Source organism: Aphelocoma coerulescens, chromosome 1 (assembly GCF_041296385.1).
Source record: "Aphelocoma coerulescens isolate FSJ_1873_10779 chromosome 1, UR_Acoe_1.0, whole genome shotgun sequence".
In the NCBI taxonomy this organism is placed as follows: domain Eukaryota; kingdom Metazoa; phylum Chordata; class Aves; order Passeriformes; family Corvidae; genus Aphelocoma; species Aphelocoma coerulescens.
Genome location: NC_091013.1, coordinates 10,385,879 through 10,408,895, shown reverse-complemented (window position 1 = coordinate 10,408,895; position 23,017 = coordinate 10,385,879). Strand labels below are relative to the sequence as shown.

General features: G+C 33.8%; 1 protein-coding gene across 11 annotated transcripts in view; it reads right to left on the bottom strand.

The window, feature by feature from the left end:
- DMD (dystrophin) overlaps window positions 1–23,017 on the bottom strand; it is a 1,181,986-nt gene that overhangs the window by 574,089 nt on the left and 584,880 nt on the right. For all 11 annotated transcript variants that reach the window (XM_069032076.1, XM_069032238.1, XM_069031841.1 and 8 more), the window contains 2 exons: window positions 17,586–17,780; window positions 9,295–9,467 (listed from right to left, as the gene is read on the bottom strand). In XM_069032076.1, the coding sequence (XP_068888177.1) occupies window positions 9,295–9,467; window positions 17,586–17,780 (368 nt within the window). The remainder of the gene's footprint in view (window positions 1–9,294; window positions 9,468–17,585; window positions 17,781–23,017) is intronic.

Genomic DNA, 23,017 nt, shown 5'->3' with positions numbered 1-23,017 from the left:
GAACACACTGTGAGAAAGAACAGCATGTGGCTGAAGAAGGGGCCAGACAGAGGTAGGACTTTTCTGGGACAAATATCCTTGTTCTGGCTCCTGGAGATAGGAACAACATAGTACAGGGCAAGTACAGGAATGAGGTCGAGAAGAGGGCATGGACTGTTGGCCAAAAGCCAGCCCAGTAGTCTCAATCAAGACTCCTTAAGTCCCCCACAAACTCTCTGACCCATTTTCAGAGAGGTCTAGAAGAACAAACTGCACATGATAACTAACTTGCACAGAAAGCAAGAAACTTAGCTCCAGGGTCATGAAAACTTAGTTTTAAAAAGGTGCCTCCACAAAGCCTGGGTGGTGCTCACCCCATCAGCTGGATCCATGTGGCCCTTTATCTCTCTCTCTTTTTTCTCTCATTTTCTCTCTTTCTTTCCTTCTCTCTCCCTCTCTTAAATTCCTCTCTCTCTCTCCTCCTTCACCCCACCCCTTAATCAAAATCCACCACTATGTACTCATATTATGACAGACTTATACCAATTTTGATCATGTGTATAATTACAATTTAGTAATAAAACTTCATAAGTCTTTATGGCCCATCTGACTTTTGTTGTTCCTTTTTGAAAATGGCATCTATAAATCCAGGGTACTCCCTTCCTGTTAAGGTTGAGATGCCACAGTCCCCCCAAAATAACAGTAAATAGAAAACAGGTATTTTGCTTTTACAAAAAATTCCTGCAATACTCTGCTTCAATTTAAGAACAAAGCTTTTTTTCTGTGTTAAGCAATATTTGTGGTTCCACAGATAAATAAAAATAAATAAATACAAGGCTAAATTAATCTCAAGAGTCAAAATTTTTGGGAGCAGAAACTACTCTATTAATGTGCAGTGTACCTAATGCTATAAGAATTAGACAAAGCAAACAGCTTTTGTCAGTTCAATTGCCATAACATTTTGGATCACACCATAAGTATTGACTAGCTTTCACCAAAATCACCTCAAATACGGACTTGCCCATAAAGAAAAGAAAACTTGAAAGCTGACCACCTCTACTGAATTACTGAAGGTCACCAGGACAGAAGACTGAACCTTGTAATCTCAAAACTATTAGTACCAAGGTCTGTGACTAACACAAAACTTGCTGCTTTCTAATCCAAAGTGTCTTTGTCTCTTTGGCACATAGGGGTATATTTAATAAAAGAAAAAAGTTGCTTTCAAACTGCCTTGGAGGAAGAAAGCGAAAATTATATTTATTAGATGATAGCAACAACATGTACAGAGCTGAGAAACAACAGTGATGAAAACTATGAAACAGGAAGCTGTAACTGCTGACTTTAGCTACAGATGTTAAAAGATTAGGCTCCCTCTACTGTCAAAAATGCTTTCCAGGGAGGTACTTACAAGGACGGTGTACTGCACCATGGCAACTAGAGAGCAGCAATTCCTTAAAAAGCTTCAAGGGAATTCTGCAAAGGAGCTCACCTTAATACATTGGACCTACTGGCAGTTCCTGCAACCTCATCCTTTATCCAGTGCACAGCTGACCCAGCTAAATATTCATCCATCTAAAATATTCTGGCACAGCACAATGTGAAAGTATACCTTATTTGTCAACACTTGCAGAAGGTAATAGAAGTCATTTCAAATAAAGTTTCAGACCTGAGGATATCCTGCAGTTCTCTTAGGCCATATCTACATGGATGGATGCAGCTAAGCATGAATGAGCTCTGCCTGTGCTTTGAGATGGTTGTCTATAAATCAGGACTATCTGTGAAGTTATAGAGATGCACTAACATAGCATTGGCCCTAAAGCAAGTATACCCTTCATTCCAGCTGTGTCTCATAGCTTATGACACTGACCACAATGTCATATTTTCTTTTGTATCTGACATGAAGGCCCAAGACAGTTCATATCCAGATGGCTCAGAGTCTGTTTGCTTCTGCCTGTATTTGTCTTCATATATATTTGCATTCCCATAGTTCTACAGCCCACATATTCATGACTAAGCCATAACATTTCCCAGACACTTCAGTGAAAATCTTTTAGTTTGTACAGCAGTAAAAGGCACTATAATAATTCCTGTATTAATGTGGAACAGTTTTGTCACTGAGCATTTTACAGTAAAGTTATGCTTTATTATGCTTATCCTATGTTATGCTTTATTCTATATTCTATGCTAATTGTCAGGCTTGAAGGTTGGTGATTTAAAAACTTACAAGATTCTTTTTCAGCTGAAACACTTTCACAGCATAAACACATGCAAGATTATCTCCCCTACTTATTAAAAGAAATTCTGAATTAGTTGTTTTCACCTCATTTTACAATACAGGCACCTTCAATTCCCGTATCAAGAATTTTCTGGTTTAAACTCCTTAATTACCCTATCACACTGATTTAATAAACATAGCTCTTTCCCCAAATCTATAGTGTTATTTCTCATCCGGCCTCAAATTTGCCATTTAAGTTTAAGAAATAATTTTAGATTTCACTTGTAGCTGTTCCATTTAGAAGATGATCTTATATATAGTGCCTCTTGAAAAGAGACATTTTAATGGCCATATATAAGGTAAAAATATTTTCCAACTTTTGCTATAAATTAAGTCTTTTAAGTTATAAAATAGGCCAAAAAATATTTCTATGTTTTTTGAGTTTCTTTACATTCTAAATATTGACAGAAAGCCCTATCTAGACTGTCTATAATAAAATATTTATATGTTATGTTACACCTGCTTGTTATACATTATTTTATACTTACTTGCAAGCAATTAAACAACCAATGAAACTTACCAATACATTAACTTGATGGTGGGATATTATGGGGGCAAATTAAGTGGCAAATCTGTTGCAAGAATTTGATTATAAAACAACTGCTATGGAGACCATTTCTGTACAGTAAGCAGGATATGGAAATAAATTAACAACTAATGCTGGCTGTAAGAGTCAAGCATTATAAGCTGCCCTTTTCAAAATCGAAATGAACAATTTGAGTCACTGTAAAAGAAAGCAAGAAAAAACACCCCTACCCTGCATGTAACTAAGGCATAGTAGCTATTTTGAGATTAACATTAGAAAGGAAATAATTTTCTTCTCTCATTGGGGATGAACTAATCTGTTCTGGTTTTCATTTTCACCTTGAATCCTGAGCCAAGGGTAATTCTAATAACAAGACTTACAACCTCAACAGAAATATGTTAGCAGATATTTTTTGTAAGAGAACAGCCACTATTTCTCACTTTCCCTTAAAATACCTATGCCTTCCACTAGTTGCTTTTCTCCCTGTACTGAAACAAAGCCAGCTAACATTAATTTCTGTCATTCACTTTGTCAGAGTAAAAGCAAGCACAAAGAAATGCTGACTGGGCTGAGTGAAAGAGATATATAACAACACATTTAGATATAAATGAAACTGCATTGTTTTGTTGTAATTTCTAGTTTAAGATTAATCTCCCCTAATTTTATCTATCTAAAATTAATGTCTCTAGTCTTATCTTGTCTGGTCTCCCTGAAGACTCAGTGGATGCACTACATATAGTGCAACAGTTACCTGTGAAAGAATTGCATGACAGTATTTAACTGAGAAAGAATGTAGACAAGTACTGTAAAATAGATAACTAAAACTTGGATAGCTAAAGGTAGGTCACATGACTTGTATCTTCAGTGACTTCACGTTTGCAGAGCATTGTTGGTGCCACAGATGGAAATTGGAAATCCCCAACTGAGAAACTCTGGAAGGGAAATATGAATAGCCTAAACAGCTCCCTCAGACAGCTAATTAAAATTAAAGAGTGACCTGAAATAATTCTATTATTCTATGTTCCTTCAGATAGATATGACAGTAAGGCTACAAAACCATTTTCTTAGAGGTTCTAAATGTGTTTGTTTTATCCTTTGGTTTCAGTTTGGATGGTTATCAAGGTTAAATGGTTGTATAATGAACAGTCACAAGGGGATTCAGAAGTAAGCATGGTTTTATAGTGGAATGTTAATGAGAAGTCTATACAAGATTGGCATGGGATGAGTGAGGGAGTTGGGCTGCTCTGAAGTAAGAGGCTGAGGACATGAAAGAAGGGTTCAGGTATCTAAATGTTTCTGGAAATCTATATTCAATAAAATAATTTCCTCACTATTTTAACACCTGGGTTTGCACTTGTCAGTTGCTTACAGATACTACTCCAAGAAAATATACTATGAAAAGGTATCTATACTCTTAGTACATCACTTGGGCTGAATGAAGATGTCTTGATATATATCTCTATAATTTCTACTAAGCAAGAAGAGCACAGAAGCTGGATCTGGTTCAGATACCATAGACAGGCATGTACTCAAGGCTTGCTGGTTCTGCAGTAATTCAGAACATAGGCAGGTTACTTATATTTGAAAAATTCATGTATCTCAATTCTTTTTTCTAATATCTTTATCCACGAATCGGATTAGTTCTCAACAGAATATATCAGTAAGGGATTATGACATCTGCTACTATGTGGTCTTAGAAATATTATTTCTCTGGCAATGAATCAATTCTTTATGCATCATAAATGTTTTTTCCTTAGGCCTTACCAAGCTAATCAACAGCTAATTTAAGGTTACTCAGAAAAAGTTGACAGTTGTACTGTTATCCAAAAATGAAACTAATTCTTAATATAAGCCTATTAACTAGTTCTTTATTGTTTGCTCTTGTTACTATAAAAATTTCTAGTTGTTTGTGAATCTTATAAAGTGGTCAATGTCTTTTTATTATCATTTTTATGGATTTGCTATCTTTTCTGATATTAGATTAGTATATCACTTTTTCTGCTTTTCAGAATTATCAAGAAACACTTTCTAAAGATATCTGATACCAACTTTACCACATTCTCTCACAACATTTCATTTTCAGTGGAATTGAGATTAATTAGATGTGCATTAATATAGTCTATAATATATGCCCTGGAAGATAATTCTTAAATAAGACATGAAAAAGGCAAAAATTAGTTGCCTGACATTAATATGAGAGATCCATTAGAATTTTAATTCATCATCAAGAAACAGATTCAAAAATATTCAAGGTCTAAAATATCTGTAAAATTTTAGTATTTTGCTTTTGAATTATATTTGTTTATTTTTCTATTTTTTTTGCCTTGTGTTTCTTCCTCTTTTTTTCTTCCTTTTTTTTCTTCCTTTTTTTTCATTCTCATTTGCAATTCCTATCAAAATATTTTAAATTAAAATCTATTCTTTAAAACTTTCTTGCACTTCATTGATTCAGTGATTTATGGCAGTTTTAGGAGGATTATTTTTAGGCAGCGCTTGTTCACAGAAGCCAGACTTAGGCATAAATATCCTGGGAAGACAATATCCTGAAAAGACAAACAAGAGCTTCCACCAGTGGTATGCTGATAAGATAAAAAGTTATATAAGACAGTAATTTAAAAGTCTATCTTCTATTGTGGTTCTTTTTCCCCAAAATTATATGTTCTCATTTAAGATACATAGGGACCGGGTGTTAATGTCACTTCCTACACAATCATGACTAATACAAAAACCCAGTATCTAAGGCTGCTGGAAAGAAGGAAGAGTATTGTGAAATTCTGGTACAAGGACAGGAAAAAACTACGACATCTGAATGGCTGTTCTTACTGGCACTGAAACTTTACCTTTCAAAATTCAGATTCCATTGTCTTAATACAACTGTTGGAAAAGATAACATAAAAATTTAGTATCAAGCAAAGATTAAAGTTATAAATTAAATCATAAATTGCTCTTTAGCTCACAAAAGACAAATCATGCCACTACTGTTTCCTGGAGTTTGCTTTGCACTCATAAAACTGAAACCAAGGAAACAAATTCCACTTGGTGTAGGATGATGCCACTCCCATTTACCTGTTGGAAACACAATGAGTTACCATGTTCTGAAATTAATTGGACCAGAAAAGGAACTCACTTCTGTCAAAGAACCGTGCTTAGATATAGGTTTGACTTAAAAATATAGTAAGTGGAGAATAGTGTTTCACTGTGTTTGTGAAAGAGTAAAAATTTGCATTCATCCTAGGTTTCTAAAGCCACTGGAAAAATACTCTAGGATGACTGCAGCATTTTTGCTTAATTTTTTCAACGAAATATCACCTGTTATCTTACAGTAAGTACAATAGAAACTGTTATTTAAATATAGGAAACATGCTAAAGTAACCATGTGAAATAAGGTTTTCAAATACAGTAGAAGAACTGCACTTGTAAAGCTATTTGAGTGCTTACCATTCATAGTGTATTTCTGTCAAACTGGTGCAGGCTCTGCTATAAGGCAAACTGAAAATCTATTTTTATTTCTAATTAAAGGGAACTCACTCTAGAGTTAATTACAAAGTATCTAGATATGGATCAGGACTTCTAGGAAATCAATTTCACACAAAAGTATGCAACATGAAGGTTTCTAATGGCTTCTATGAGATTTAGAGTATGCTCTCTGCTAGTAATGACAGTGGTAAGGAAGGTTGCTTTGTTCTCCCATCTGCCGTGGTGATAGTTGACTTTTTATTTATTTAAATAATAATTTCCATGTTATTACAAGCCTTTGATTTCATAAAACCAATATGCAGAAATGATCATAGCTACAGTATATTTATTTCTGGTACCTTTCAAACATGGAATATCACATTCACTTAGACACGCTCCCTTGAAAGCAAGACAGCTCCAATAATAATTCCAAAACTGTCCTTAAGCATCATCATCAATAGCATATCTCATAAACCCAGATTCACCCATGTCTCAAGGGCAGAGTTACACTGATATTTTCACTCCTTACAGACACAAACTGCTGGAAGTAAAATCCTAAAGGCCATATTGTCCTCCTTCACCTCATCCCTTGGATTCATGTGCAGTCCAAATGCACCTCACAAAACAGCAGAAGCTGTAGGGATCATCTACAGTTCAAACAAAACCTCTTTAACTGTTACCCAATAAGACTGACACCAAACCCAAAAGATTTAGAAGAAAAAGAAAGGTGAGTGAATCAGATAGCAGTCAAGCTTATCATCACCTTGAGGTGCTGTCCATCATACTCAGAAGGGGTAAGTCACCCAGCCAAAAGACAGCTGGACAGTAATCATACTTTACAATTCTCTATTGCCTTTATCTGATGACCTCACAATACGTGTCAAACACTAATTCATTTCACCTCACAAGTTCTTCTGCTGCTGGCTAAATACCACTATAGCCTAAATAACAAATAATTGATTGTTAGTGATGATAGTACAAACTTTTGGCTAACAGTAAATTGCTTGCACCAGTGGCAGAAAATGCTAGGAGGAGATTCCAAAGGTTTCTCAGAGGCTGGTATACTAAAACAGTAACAGGCTGGGCAAAGCCAGTCTCTAGGGAAAGGAGATTCCAAAGGTTTCTCAGAGCTTGGGGTACCAAACCACTAAGACTTTGGGAAAAGCCAGCCTCTTGGAGAAGCACAACACCAAATGTCTCCTGGTCTTATTATCTGTGTGAGCAGATTTTCTTCGATCTCTTTTCTAACTTATCCTTCATTTTTGTACGTGGCATCGTGACTAACAAGGATTTTTCTTACCACACCAGAACAGGACTTGCTATTCGAAAAACACAAAATCAACTAAACAACAGGCATAGAAGAAGAATTTGTAAACCTTACCAGATTATAAATCTGTCTCAGTTTCTTACACTTTAAATATTGAGACAAAGCAGAAATGACACAAAGATTACTGATTTAGATTTTTTACTATTAACCTCTCTGATTATTATTCTTCTTAAGCTTTACTCTCTTCTCCCTCCAGGAATCTAGAATCAAAGCTAGTGACTGGCTGACAACGGAAATAATATGACTGTAGAAATCTGCAAAGTGACAGCTGTTTACCAATATTTCTAAACAAAGAAGACATAAAAGTTACCAAAGATTGGATTGTAGACCAAAGTCAGTGGAGGCTAAACCCACATGAAGTATTTTTTTTTCTTCCAGTTACTGCTTACACGTTTAGAATCATACCTCATTCTATCATAAATGCAATAATTATGTATACATCAAGCTAATTTTTTGTATAATAATGACAAACTTTTTAACAACATTTTCTTAGCTAAGTGATATATCCAAACATATATGTAGTGCAAAAAGTGATATTCTATCACATATCAATCTATTGTCTTTTGACAATAAAGCTTTTAATCAAATAAAACTTTTAATGGCAAGTTTTAGGCATTGCCTGAAGAGCCAATTTTGTAAAATTCCTACAAATGGAAAGTTTCAATAAATGGAACTAGTGATATATATAATGATTTTCATCATCAGATTATTGTTGTTCATTCTCAGAAGAATTGTCAAAGAATTTTCTGTGGTAATTCAACAAATGCTTGAAACTGTGACTTTTTATCTAAGGCAAAGTTATTTGTTAACTCTTAAATTCTTAAATTCATAATTCTTAAACTCATGCTGGAAAAAAGGTATATCTCATAAATCATAGCAAGTAATGTATCACTGCCAGTAACATCTGATACATCATCTAAGTAAAAAAAAATTAGGAGGAACTATAAACCTATGTCTTTTACTGCACAATGCCAAAACTGGAACACACTGGTTACCTGCTACAGAGTACAAATAAGTTACTGGGTCATTAGCCTTTGTGGTGCTCCTAAACATGAACCATGCCTGAAATATTAGATAGGTTTGGCTATATTTAGTGTATGATTTCCAGATTACAACATCAGAATAATATACCAGTAGAAAAAAAAAATTCTATGATATCGTAGAAGATGAAAGCTTTATTTATGATAATTTTAATGCCTTTCTATACTTCTCTTGATTGTTCAGCCTTGCTGTATAAAGTGTAATGTAAATATTTATAAAAGGACAATGCTGAATTTAGAGCTGCTAACAGTTCTAGCTATGCTCATTAGACCTAAAGTGAGAAATGTTCCTCAAACTCATAAATCCTCTTCAGTCAAAAGGGGTTTTACTCTAATGCAGGCATCACATATTCAAATTTTTAAATCAGTAACAAAGGTACAAAGGACTAAATGCCTAAAACTATCTCAGGGTAAATGTACATCATTTATAATGATATAAGAATGTTTGCAATATGATGTGAGATTGTGGTCCAACGCAAGTGATAGCTGGTCAAAATATTTTCAGTTTTACACAAATGCCTACAAATTAAATTAAAATTCTATATAAATGCTCTATGCTTAGTTAGAAAAAAGAATTATTTGTGACTTTAAAACATACTCCCACAAAAAAGAAGGAAAAAACCCAATCATCAACAGTAGGCCAAATATTAATGAAGGCCATCAGAAAGAGCAAGTTTTATAAGTTACTTACGCCTGTCGGTCCCTGTACATCTGGTTAACTTTCTCCCATTCAAAATTAAGTTGAGTCAGCTTTTCTTGTATATTTTCTGCTTCCTTTGGTGTAACATTTTGCAAAGCCGGTGTCTTCTTGTTGTTAATAATTTCTACATGACCCTGCAGTCTCCCCAGGCTATCCTTAATGCTCTGTAATATCAAGATTTTAAAAAATAAAAACAAAACATCGTTTTTATAAATATCAAATAATTGTTCATAAGCAAAAGAAGGTAGTACAAAATGCTAATTAAACAATAACATTGATAATAAGAGTAATTTTACAATAACCTGGTTTAATAACTAAATGTCCATCCTTTCTTTGCCGACTGAATGAAATATATCTGAGGAAGGTAGGAGGGGAAACAAAGTGCTATTGACTCAAAAAAAGTTCTGCATGTCAGTATTTACATTTCCTGACCTTTCATTTCCCTTTACTTCCCAATTCAGAAACCATTCCTTGGAGCAACCACCAGGAAAGAAGCCTGAGCCCTGCAATCCCAGGTGGAGCCTGCTGAGGTACTGAGATGATTTTGTGGTGTACAATCTGATCACTGTGAGAAGTTGCAGAAGAACTGAGCAAGATGCAGGGTGAAAATCTTTAATACCAACAGAAAAACAATGATCTGGCAAACCAAAAATATTGGCCATTTATTTCACTTGGTTGGCAAAAAGCATAAACTTGGTACAAAAATTACACTGCAAAATCTCATCTCCCTGGGACATGACAGTAAAGAAAAAAAGCACGTCCCTTGATGGTTTTTGGTTAAACTTGAAAAATAACGGGTTTCTTTTTCACTATTCAAGTCTCCTAGAATGAAATAAACAAATGTCTTGCAATCTATACAAGTGAATCAAAAGAAATGTAAGATAGACATTCAGCAAAAGAAACTTCACACTCATTGATTTAACTAAATCATAGCTTTAACATTTGGAGCTTTAGACATGGAATATCACAGAGCTTCAGCAACAACTTAGAAGGAAAAAAAAAATCAAAAATCTATGTCCTTTAATATAAAGTAACTTTTAATTTAAACAAATTAATCTTACATCTCCAAAAATCTCATTACTTTCATCTCCTCTCATTAAGGTCTTTTCTACATGCTCTTCTCTAAATATTTTCTAATTTTTTTTAAATTATTTAATATTCATTTAAAATTAAGTATGATATATACAGCCAAGCTGTACTACCTACTGAGGAAGTGTTTTTAATTTTTAAAATTAATTAAAAAAAAAATTACAGAACAGCTGCTTTCTGGATAAAAACAGACACTGAGAAAATATTTTGAAGATAAAATTCAGAGCATATTAAGCTGAGTTATACTAAATTCTTAAGTAACAGGTGTGTCATTGAGCTTTTTTACCATGCCTTATATTTTAACCATCTCCCACTGTTTTCCTATCATTGTTCTGCTCCATTGCTTAGCACTGCTGATTTTTTTTGGTCATTCATTCTTTTTTCCAGGTTTTAATCAAACAAAATAGTAATTTTCAATTTGTTCCAATTTACTGAACACTATCAAACCATTTTAAAACTGCATCAAACCATACTAATTTTGATTCTGGTTTTAAAGTGTTGCTCTACTAGTAACCCTCCATGTATAAAATGTAGTATAATCAAAACTGCAGAGATATGTGTAGTTACTAGAAAGAAGTTGTTAATCTTAGAAAGTCATTTATAAACTGGACACATTTCATGGGCAGTTTGAACCAAACTGAAGCACTTCCCAGTCCATGAGTAGTGAGGCCTTCTCTCTCTCCTGCCTTTCTTTAACTCCTGGAGTCTAATACTTGTCTGCTGTGAATGCTGACTTGGATTTCAACCCTGCAATTCCTATTTTTTCTTAATAAAGAAACTTTTATGATAGCCATGTAGATTGTATTTATCATTTCCTCTTTGTTCAGCATTTATGAATTCTGATTCAACAAATGGGGTTTAATTTTATTTTTTTTTTTAATAAACACACAGTCCACACCATCTAATGGCTAGATAATAAGTTCTACTATTCTACTGTAATGACTTTGACTTAAAAACAGTTTTTTATAACTATGGGTATGACAGAGTGTACTAGTGTATTACTGGTAGTACTAATATGAAGCAACAGGGAAGCAGGGATAATTTTCCAAATTGTTTTCTCCTCCAAACTGCTGGATAAATATTTTAAAAACCCAAAGAAATTAATAAAAAAATCTGAATAACTCTTGAAGTGACAAAATGTGGTTGTAATTTTTTAACTAATTAAAGCTATTACACTGCATTTAATATTTTGTAAAATATAAGACTTGAAGTCTTTACATAAATGTGAAGGCAATGCATCAAAATAATTGTGTACAAAACCACCCCACGAAACAAAATAAAACATACTCTGTGTTCCTAAAGTTCTAGCACTATAATATGCTATTCTTTGGGAGAAAAAAAGAAAAATACATTCCATAAAGCCCCATATGAATAATAATTTGAATTTTTAGGTCTTGAGAACCGTGACTTACATTTAGCAGACTAAATGAATATTTATAAATCAAAAGAGAAAGGTAGATGTCTTGTCTCTGGAATGAGTCACAATAAGGTACAGATTTCCTCCTTGTCAGCAATCTATCATGTGGAGTGAAAGCTGGCTGGGTCTGTGTCATTACTCAACAAACCTCATTTGACTTTCCCAGAAAAATGTCTCACACTCTGTGTTCCTTACTCAGGTCTACTTAAGTCTTTGTTTTACATCCTCAGGACATGGATAATTCAGATATTCTATGCTATTAATCTCAGTATAAGAAATATCAGATGATAAAAACATAAAGTGCTTCTAAATATTCCAAGATTATATCCCATGAATATAAAGGAAGCAGCATCTTCACAAAACCTCATCCATGACTATAAATTTGCATATTTAAAGAACAGGAGAAAGTGTAATTAAAATGTTATAATCTGCCAGGACATACTTAAGCACTCCAGTGAAGTGACCTTCTTTTCACTAGGTTTGAATATCAGCTCATCTGAGCCACCCAACAAGGCACTTCTTGTGTTCAACATGTTTAAGCAACCAAATGAAGAGTAATGTATGTGCCTATGTACATTGAAATTGTAGGCTTTTTCAACCAAGTAGAACAATTTTCTAAATATTAAAAATAGATGAAATACATCTATGCACTTCAGAATTGGTAAGTGATATATACCTTAATGTAATTAGTGGTCTATGAACAAGGTACAGAATTTCTATGTCAGATTTTTGGTTTTGTTTAAAGCACAGCTGCGACAGGCAGAACAAGTTGATATAGATGATGTGCTGTAAATGAGTATAAGAATGTCCAAAACTAAAAAAAAAAAAAAAAGAGAAACCATGTATATATGCATGTGTACACATATATATTTCAAATGCATTCCCCATCTATCTTTCATGTTGAAGAGAATGATCTGTAAGCAGTTATCTACAATGCCTTGGGAGATTTTGTAACATGGTTAACAGAGGTGTACAAAGCTTTAATTTTTTAGAAAAAAAGGATAACAGAAAATCATTAGCAGCTGAAGTGACAGTAGCCTTTAGGGACTGATCCATCTCACTGCTCTTAAAAAGAGAAATCCGAGTGCTGGAGACTCAAGCCTCAGTTCATTTTCACTACGTGGAATTTGTCTTTATCTGCCAGAGAAAGACAACTTCCTGTAAAAATTCAGTTCCTTGGCTATTTGTGTACAAATCTGTCACCAAGCACAGTGTTACTGTCAGATCTATTTGGAGAGTGCATGTGAGCACACTCAGTTCTAAGTTATGGTTAATTGGGTTTTATTGAGCTGCAGCGGAAAATCACTCTGAATTTCACATTACGCGAAACTTCTTGATAAGAATCACTTAGTACACACCAAATACCTATTCCAATGTGTAAAATTAGAAATACATTTTTTTGACATTCCAAACATTTGTGGAATGATGTTTTATAATTATATGTATAGCAGATTCATTACAATATTTCATGCTTTTTTGTACCAACATGAAACCCAGTAACAGCACAGTTGTTATTAGCCATGAACAGGTGGAAAAATTCCACAAATTAATTACAATTTTAAAAGCTGTATAGAATTCTGAGTTACAATATCTGGTATGGGTATTACTGACTTCATAAACCATCTTGAAAGCGGATTCTAGGTGCCAGAATCATGGATGTTTGATGTGTAAAATAAATTCCTATATTCTGATATATGACATGGGAGAAAACAGTGCAAAAAACCTGCTCTATCTGTCAGTAGATGAAGGATTACCAAAGGAAAAAAGAAGAGAAAAAAAGAAGATTAATCAGAGCACTAAAATATCTATATTTAAAAAACAACCCAGGAAAAACCCAATTTTTAATGAACTAAATAAAAGCCCTATGGGAAGTACAAATGAACATATGAGCCAGAAACAGAATTGTTAGAGTGATTATGCAAGATATACATATATCTTACATATATAAGAAATCTCTTCCTCAGAGCCAGATGGCTTTCCATATTAAAACCATTACATCATTGAAAAATATGATAGCTAAATGGATCATCATATTCTACAATAAGATGTTCCCGCCAAAATTAAGAATAATTTTAAAAAATAATAAAAGTAACACTAATATGTATGGGCCCTACTGCAGGTCTGCAGTACAATTATATAATGCCAGTAACCTCAGGAAATAATTTTTGAATTCAAAGTTAATAGAATTAAGTAATGAATAGGCACAACTATGCCATGACTATGACAGTGATCCTTAAAAATCTTGCTAACAACTTTTTCACATATGGTTATAAATTAGACTTCTTCAATTCCAGGTATACTGCTTCATTTTAACACACTTTTCCTATATGTTAGCAAAGACAAATATTTGCTAGTTTTATTCTCTGGTTAATCAGTGTATTTATTTCAGCATATGCATCTCCCAGTGAATAATCTGGAGCTCGAACAAGTCAAGTAGCTTGCATGAGATAGTCATTACACAGGAAAACTTGCTCTTAGTATGAACAGTATAACCATACTAAGTAGAATATCTGCAAATGTTTCCACTAATTTCACTTTTAGGAAACATTTGAAACATCATTTGCAAGGAAGGCTAATTAGCTAAAATCTGAAGGCATTTTATCTCTAAGTTTGTTCATGCAATGAAATCCATTGTAATCACAACCCATTCCATACAGGTAGCTCAAAGATTGTGAACTCCATCAATATGAACATCATCAGTAGCAGACAGAAATAACATCTGTGCTTATAACAACAGTTGTCCTATTTTGAGAGTATATAAGGCCAGCTTTACTAATCCATCAATCTGTGAAGCACCATTTTCTGAACAATCAACTCGAGTTTCATCACTGACAGTGTAATATTTAAATTTTTGTTAAATATGTCAGTACAGTGATAAAGAAAAGCTGAGGTAATGTCTAAGTATTCAAAAGGCCTTGTAATGGGATAATGAACACATTGCAGTGCTCACTTTGTGAGATAAAGTGACAAGATTTGGTTTCTCTATCTGACTTTTCCACTGCCTAAAGCTTAAAATGAATAGAAAAACATTCCTAGGAGCTGATTTGAGCAGATATACTGAAGTGCTCATTAAAGTATTACAGTTTACTAAATGTTAGAAGCTACCAGATTTCTGCTGCAAAACCTCATATTTTACTAACTTCACGTCTTTGATATAAAAAGTTAGTTCTTGAATTATCTATGACAATTGATATTAGCAATTTTTAATTTGCATTCAATATTATTTGTAAATAAACTTATTTTTCCTTTTACGGACTAATTAAAATGGATTCTTTCTGAATGAGAGTGAAAAAAAAATAAAAATCTCAGTTTTAAAACACAGAGCTATTCATGACAGTTTTGTAATTTGATTCATGCAAATCTGTCAGAGAAAAAAAATCAACGACAATTTAATTTCAAACCTTTTCCAACCAGCTGCTGAACAATTTATGCACTACTTTTTCTATTTTTACTGCAGGATAATGACAATGATGAATGCTTTTCCCTGGAAATAAATATTCATTAAGCAGGCTCAGATCAAACCTATACCCTTCCAAAAGCCCACGAATGTGCAAGACCCATTCGCCTCTTCTAAGAGATTTATTTTGGAGGAAGATGGAACTGTGCCCACAAATGCGTCTCATAACAATTTAATAGTTCAGTTAAATTAAACCTGTGGTAGTACTTACTTGTAACCTCAGTAATCAATATTATTAAAGTTGGTGTCAACTCCAATAATACCAAATATATGTGGGTGAAGAACAGATTACTTATGGATATAAATCAGATAAAGCTAGCCCACATGTAAAGCATTAAGAAGAACAAAAAGGAAGTCATTTCCCAGTAAACTTCCTGAGGTAGACCACTGTTTCTCCATCCAATCTATTAATGAAAAAAAGTTCATTAACAAGGATCAAGTAGGGGCTCATTAGCCTTGATTTACATAGTCCATGTTTTTTGTGCAGAAGGGATTGTTTCAAATGAAGAATGACAATTAGATTGGCACGTTTTGTGCTTCAATATTCAGACTGACTTTAATCTACTGGTACTAAATCAGAAGTGGTAAAAGAAACAGCCTACTGGTATTTGACACCTATTGATTGACATCCTATTACCAGTTCTGTGCTTCCTTTGATCCAACACTTCACTGTTTTATGCTTCACTACCCAGCTCTACTGCCTTGCTAGGAAACAGAAAACACCCTAATTTTCACAAGCTAGTAAGAATATTTGTGTGTGTGCATATGGGTGTGTATACAAATGCTGATAATATATAATACCTTTGAATGTATAAAAATTTTAAATAGATGTGATTTTACAGAAGCCAATAGCAGGTTATGGATATGGTGTTGTTACATATCCTCTGACCTGGAAAGAGATAAATGGATTCCTACAGAGGAAAATTCAGAACATATAGCCAGAGCCACTGCCCTGATTCTCCCTCTAAGCTTCTTTCTTATAGCTGACTGCAGGCAATTTCCAGCCTCTTTAGGCTAATATTTACTGTTTTTAAAAAAAATTTCCTTTCCCTAAATAATCACGGGAAAATGGAAATGTAGTCTTCTCTTCATCCTGGATGACAATTTGGAATTGCTATAATTATATACAGCACTTGAGCATGATTTTTTACAAGGCTTTCCTCACACAAACATTATTCTGCAAAAGCTGATAACTCATTCATGTACTTAGACTTACAACTTAATCTTATTCTCTTCTTATGTCAATTCTGTGTTGGAAAAATTCCACTGATTCCAAAGGATTTTGCTGTTGCAAGTATTGAACAAACAGGCAGCAATATTTCAAGCACTGAAGAAACCACACAGTAATATTTAAAGTCATACTAACAATACAAAATTTGATTTTTCTTAACTACATTATCTAACTATTGGACAGTATTCACTGTTTAGCTAATTAAACTGAAATATTAACTACATGGAGTACAGACCCAATGAGACCTCAAGGTTTTTGGTTCTAACGTTGAATGCAACAGCTAAATTTTACTTGGTTTTGTTCCTGTTCCAATAACAATAATTTTAAAAATCATACAATAAAATAAAGCACCAAAGATTGGGTGTGGACAGGGTTACTTAGCAATTACTTATACTTACCAATCATTGAATCATAAAATAATTTAACCACTAGGTGATGAGCTCAGCTGGTTAGAGCATGGTGCTCTAACCAGGTTGTGGGTTCAATCCCTGCACGGGCCATTCACTTAAGAGTTGGACTTCATGATCCTTGTGGTCCCTTTCAACTCAGAATATTCTGTGATTTAGATTGGAAAAGACCTAAATCGAGTCCAGTCATTAACCCATCACTGCCAAGTCCACCACTGAACCATGTCCCCTGGTGGCACATCTACACATCTCCTAAATAGCTCTAGGGATGGTAACTCAGCCACTTCCCTGGGGAGCCTGTTCCAATCCTTAAAACCCATTTCAGTGAAGAATTTTTTTCCATTATCCACAGATACAAACATTTAACCACAGATTCTATCTTTAAATATACTGTGTGGCCATCACCACCCTTTCTCTCCCATTCAAGGACATAATCTGCAGATACCCTAATGATCTTGTCCTCCAAATACAGGTTAAACAGGCAAAAACAAATTAACACTTCAGTGTTTTGCTCCTTTGCCCCAGTGAGCCCCCACATACAAACATCCATATATGCACACATCACAGAGAGGGGCTTAGCACTTGTAGAACAGATGTCTCAGGATGAGTACAGGCTGCCAAGATACAGGAGACCCAAAGTGATGTAATCTAATCATTGCTAAGAAAATCTTTCCATCTTACCTTGAGACACTCTTCTTGTTTGAAGAGATCCTCACAATCCCCAGCCTGCAGAACAGGAGAATTAAGGCGCTCTTCCACTTCAGACAAAGCTTGCAGAAGGTGAAGGATCTCTGCCAGGTATGTAGAAGGCACATGAATGGTTTCCACAGTCCTAGTTTCAGTCATCACAAAAGTTGTATCTTCACGAACTGTTTGCTAGTATAGATATACAACAGAATGCTTCCTTTAGTTTCTTAACACTAGAAAAATTATAACTTAATGCAATTTCCAGTTCACAACCCAGAAACAACCAAAAGTAACTTCCAAAGAAAAATGCAGGAAATATCTGAGCTTTCTGACACACACCACTCATATTCCTTGTGTGTTTGAAATGGCAGGTACTGAAATTAATCCATGCAAGAATGTACAAACTTTTCTTCTACTCTCCAAAGAAATGCAGATAGGAAATGCAAGAGTATGCTGAGATTATCGTGTTACTGAGATTTTAGTGCTAGCCCTTTCATTTTAAATCATCACACCTCTTGAAAAATCTGTCCTTCATTAAGAAATTTCATGCATGCCAAGTCTAAAATACTAAATAATTTCAAGGTATCAAGTAAAATGACTTGTACAATAGACATGATTCCTTAAATAAAATGCAACACAAAACAAATATGTCAACTCTGTGCTTTCAACACTATAGTAAAAACATGCTCTTTAAACTAGAAAGTACAATTTGGAATTTTGTGATTTGAAAAGTCTTTAATACATTCTTATTTCTAAAAGAAAACTCAGCAACACACCTCTTCGTGAAGTTAGGAATTTTTAATTTTTTTTTTTTTTTTAATCTGGAAAAATATGAAATAGACACCCTATTCTAGAAGCACATGCATACACCAAATGTAAAGAGATCCCAGAATGTTTTAGTTCCAAGAAAACATTTAGTTGATCTATGGCATTTTAAAGCATATTGGCATATTAGGTGACAAGAAAGTGGCTTTTTATATAAATTCTCTGTATTTCCCATTTGATTTGTAATACCAACTGTGAAAATGTAAGACCCAAAGTGTGCTTTGGGGCAGGGAGACCTGTGATTACTTCTCTTAACTAAACTCCAAATACCAGATCACCTGCATGTCCATTAGAAAATGCAAAATCTACGCTATCAATTATTTGTGGTTTCATAAGCATAAGTTTGTTTATGGATTCCTAGTGTGGGACCAAAATCCTTTGTGTTTGATTTCTGTCTTCTCAAAAATGGAAACTTTAATTGCTGAGGACCTCAAAGAATTTTACAAGTAATTGTTGGTAAATGTTCAAAAATTCTATTGTTTAGATCTTTCACTCCTAACAGAAAATTATGGACTTTTATGTGAAAGACAATTGATCAGTAGTCCAGGAATAAAACAAAATAATTATTCAGCCACACATTAAGCAAAAAGAAAACAATTATAAGCACACTCTACCTCAGCAAGGTGTCTCATTTTAATTCAGGATATATTTCTCTTCAGTTACCGAGCTGAGTCATCTGCTTCTTCAATTTTCTTTAGAGTCTTAAAATATGCATATACACACTCTAGAAGATGTATGCATATCACATATAAAACCCATAAAGTTATCTGTAGACTTGTGTTATTTTGTTGCATTTCTTATGCAAATTTAATTGCCTTGCTTACACTTTTCTCACAAAATGACTTTCTCAGTACATCTGCTAACACTGAAACCTCTCTAAGTACAGATCACTGCTATAATTTTTATTATTTAAAATAAATTGCTTTAAAAAAATTGTGCTTGCCCCCCCCATAAGTTTCATGAATCACACACTCTGCAAAAATAACAGTTTACTCCAGAAAACCTAAAGAGAAAGCTGTCCCAGTTGATTAGAAAATGGGAGAATCTCAACAGGCCACTGAGGCCTGCATGTATTTTAATTCCTCAAGACTACACTGTGACACTTCTACATATAGCAGTGAACTTCAGACCCACATAAGGAACATTTTAACTATAATTGTATTTTTCTTTTTTACTCAGAGGACAGAATATTTCTATTCACAGTAATGAAAAGTGCATGCTAGGTATGCAAGGGTTTTCATTCAAAAAGAGGTCACATGAATATGTAAAGCAGCATACAAAATATGATTATTTTCTGTAGTTGTATGAGATTAGCCTATTCTTTTCAACCAACATTTAGGCTACTAAACATATGTACACACATATATGCACATGCATGTCTTTAGATAAAACAAAATCTGTGTCTTCTCACTCTAAACAACTCCTGAAACTACAAAAAAGTCAAGCAGAAATCGAATGTGTGAGTACTTAATGGATATCACCATTAATTATTTATAGTGGCAAAATCGGGTACCTTTCAATCAGTGTTATGAAGAAAAATGGGATGTATGCAACTGTATATTCACATTGCCCTTACAGGAAACTTTAAATTGATATTTCTCATAGATGGAGGATTACTTGTATAAGTAATTACTAGTTCTACTGTTTATATTGTAAGTTAAACTGTAAAATACTCCAATCAGATAAATAAATAAATAAATAAATAAATAAACAAAGGGATAGATATTTAAAAATAGACACCTACCAGATACTGCCCTCATATTTTGGTACATTATTTAATACCTTATTCCAAAAAGAACTCACAGTCAAAATAAATTAGTTTCTGAATACTATTAAAAAAAAAAAAGTTGAAAATTTTATACTACTTTAGAAATCAAGGATTAGGAATCTTTGTCTTTTTTGGGGTTTTCAACGGTCACAGGTGTTTCTTTCCTTCTTTCCTGCATTGAAGGTATCATAGAACCCACGGCAGAAGTTGTCATCTTGCACCAAGGAATGAAGGGTAGGCATGTCCAGAACCGAAAATTTTAATCAGCGAAGAGAGACATTTTTAGCTCGTCCCAATGTTCCCTTGACTTGCCTTATGATAGACAATAAAACAGGCACAGTCCTTCCTTATGTTCTGGACAAGCATCTTTACTAGAAAGGCAAAGCTGAAACCGAATCATATCCTAACCCTGGAGTGAGGAAAAAACTTACAAAAGGAATCACAGCAGCTGGGAGCAACTATTTAAAATAGTAATAATGCAGTAGAGATATATGTAATTACTAATGCCAAGATGGCTCATCAGAACCACAGTAGGTTAAGATTAAGGATTAAAAATCAATAGGAAAGCAAATATTAAAGATTTAGATAACCATTTAAGAATGGGTTTTGGGATAAGTTGAATCTGATAAAATGGCAGAATGCATGAGAGTTACTTAAAAATACTTAAATTAATATTTTTAAAAATATATAGAACAACACATATATAAAATCATATATATATAAAATACAAATAAACTGTTAAGTGATGGGGAAATGCTGGGGTAACTGGCCATTTCCTATATTACTGTTTCTGTAAAATACAATTTTAGTATTTTAGATATTGATTTAACTTTTTTCCTTGATTATCAGTGATATAATGTTGTGCAAGATATTTTTGTCTCTGAAAGAACAACTTCTTTTGTGTAAGACTTAACATTTCATACATTGCTTTTTACCAAGCATTATCATTTCTAGAATAGTAAATGGAATTTTCTTCCCCATGATTACATAATTTTATTTAAGGGAGACAATCCTTCCATACACGACTCCACCTAATCTGATTTTATTAATAGTTACCATGCCCTACCAAGTGTGACAACACCGTAAGAAACAAATTCATGAATTGTCCCTTACAGAGAGGGTCAATAAGCAAAACCAAAACAAACCAACCAAACAAAATGACAACAAAAACCCAACAAAAATGTACCAGAATAATGCAGGTTTTGCCAAGAAATTCACATACCTTCTCCAAAGAAATACTTGTGATCATTATTGCCTGCATCTAACACTGTGGTGGCGTCAGAGCTAACTAGTCTTGGAGAATGCTGTTAATTTCCTTTTAACAGTGGAAAATTCATTGTTAAAGCACCTTTCACTAATCTCAGTGTATCTTTTTCCTTTCCTCTTTTTGCAGAGGGAATAATCCCAACATCACTTTTGCTTTTAAAGAGTTTACACCCAGAAAGCCTCCAACTTTTTGTGTTAGATCTTGACAACTGTTCCATTTTTGGTCCCTTCTCATGATAGGGCTCCAAACCTTACTGTCTGTGCTTTTGATTTAATGACTTCACACAAATGTGGGAGGAGTAAAGCTATAAACACTCCCAATCTCCATTGCTGTACCTCAGCACTGCTCCTGGTGACATCCTGGTGAGATGTTCAAGGAAAACAAACACATGTGCCTACTCCTGGAGTGAAGTAACACTTGAGAAAGTATTCTTTACAATCAGCTGTATATGAGTGTAAAATGTCTGTCACCTCTGCAGAATAAATGTGGTGAAAAAAAAAAATGGAGCAGACAACACACACCTTCTGGACAAAGGCAGTGATACCTCAGAGAGTCCAAAAACTTGTGAACCACATATTTGCTAGGCCATGTTCACCATCACTATGTCAAATAAAGAATTAGACACACAAATGTATGATAAAATGCTATCAGAGTTCAACAAAACCACTTTAAAGTACATGTTTATAAAAAAGCTTTTATTCACCCGTTCCTATGCCAACTGTGAGTGGTAAGGTCAGCTGACATTCACAAAAATTTATTCTGTCTTCAGTGTTGCTAGCATATCTTACCTGTTAGTGTGCATATAAGTAGAAAGTTCAAAATTATACTGATTATATGGAATTTTCACTATGAGGTTGGATGGCCTTAGTCAATCACAAACAAGTTATCAGTACAAAGGGGAGCATCTCTTTCAAGTACAGAGAGACATAAATCCTTGATGCAGGATTAAAAATTTATAATTTTTTTATGTAATTCTATGAAGACAAGACCTTAAAAGGCAGTTGGAACTTTAGCTTTAAAATATTGAAAAAAGTAGCTTTAAAATATTGAAAGAAAATAATATCTATAAGTAAGAACATAAATATAGTCTCATGTATATGATTTTTTTTCTACTCATGTTGCAGAGTGGTTGCAGTCCACAAAATCCTGCACACTGCAACACTTAAACCATATAGTTTAATGCTTGTATTCATCAGTGACTTATATATAAAAAAAAAGACTTTAAAAATATACATGACTATTTTCAGCACTGTTCTTGGACACAGAGTGCTTTATTCCTTCACAACACTTCTCAGCTAAGGCATACCTTACTTGCAAAATGCTGCTTTAACAGTTTTTCTTCTGTGATAAAATGAATCTACTTGATCTAGACATAAAATTAAATAAAGCTAGTTAAAGTGAAGATATTCCTAATAATGTCATTAATTAATTCAGTAAATTTTAGATTCTAGGAGTAGAAAAAAGAAAATAGAAAATTGCAGGCTTTGATTTTGAAAACTATCAATCAACAGGCATCAACCAGCCTGAACTTAATTCTATTCACATTGTCTTATTTATCCCCTTCAT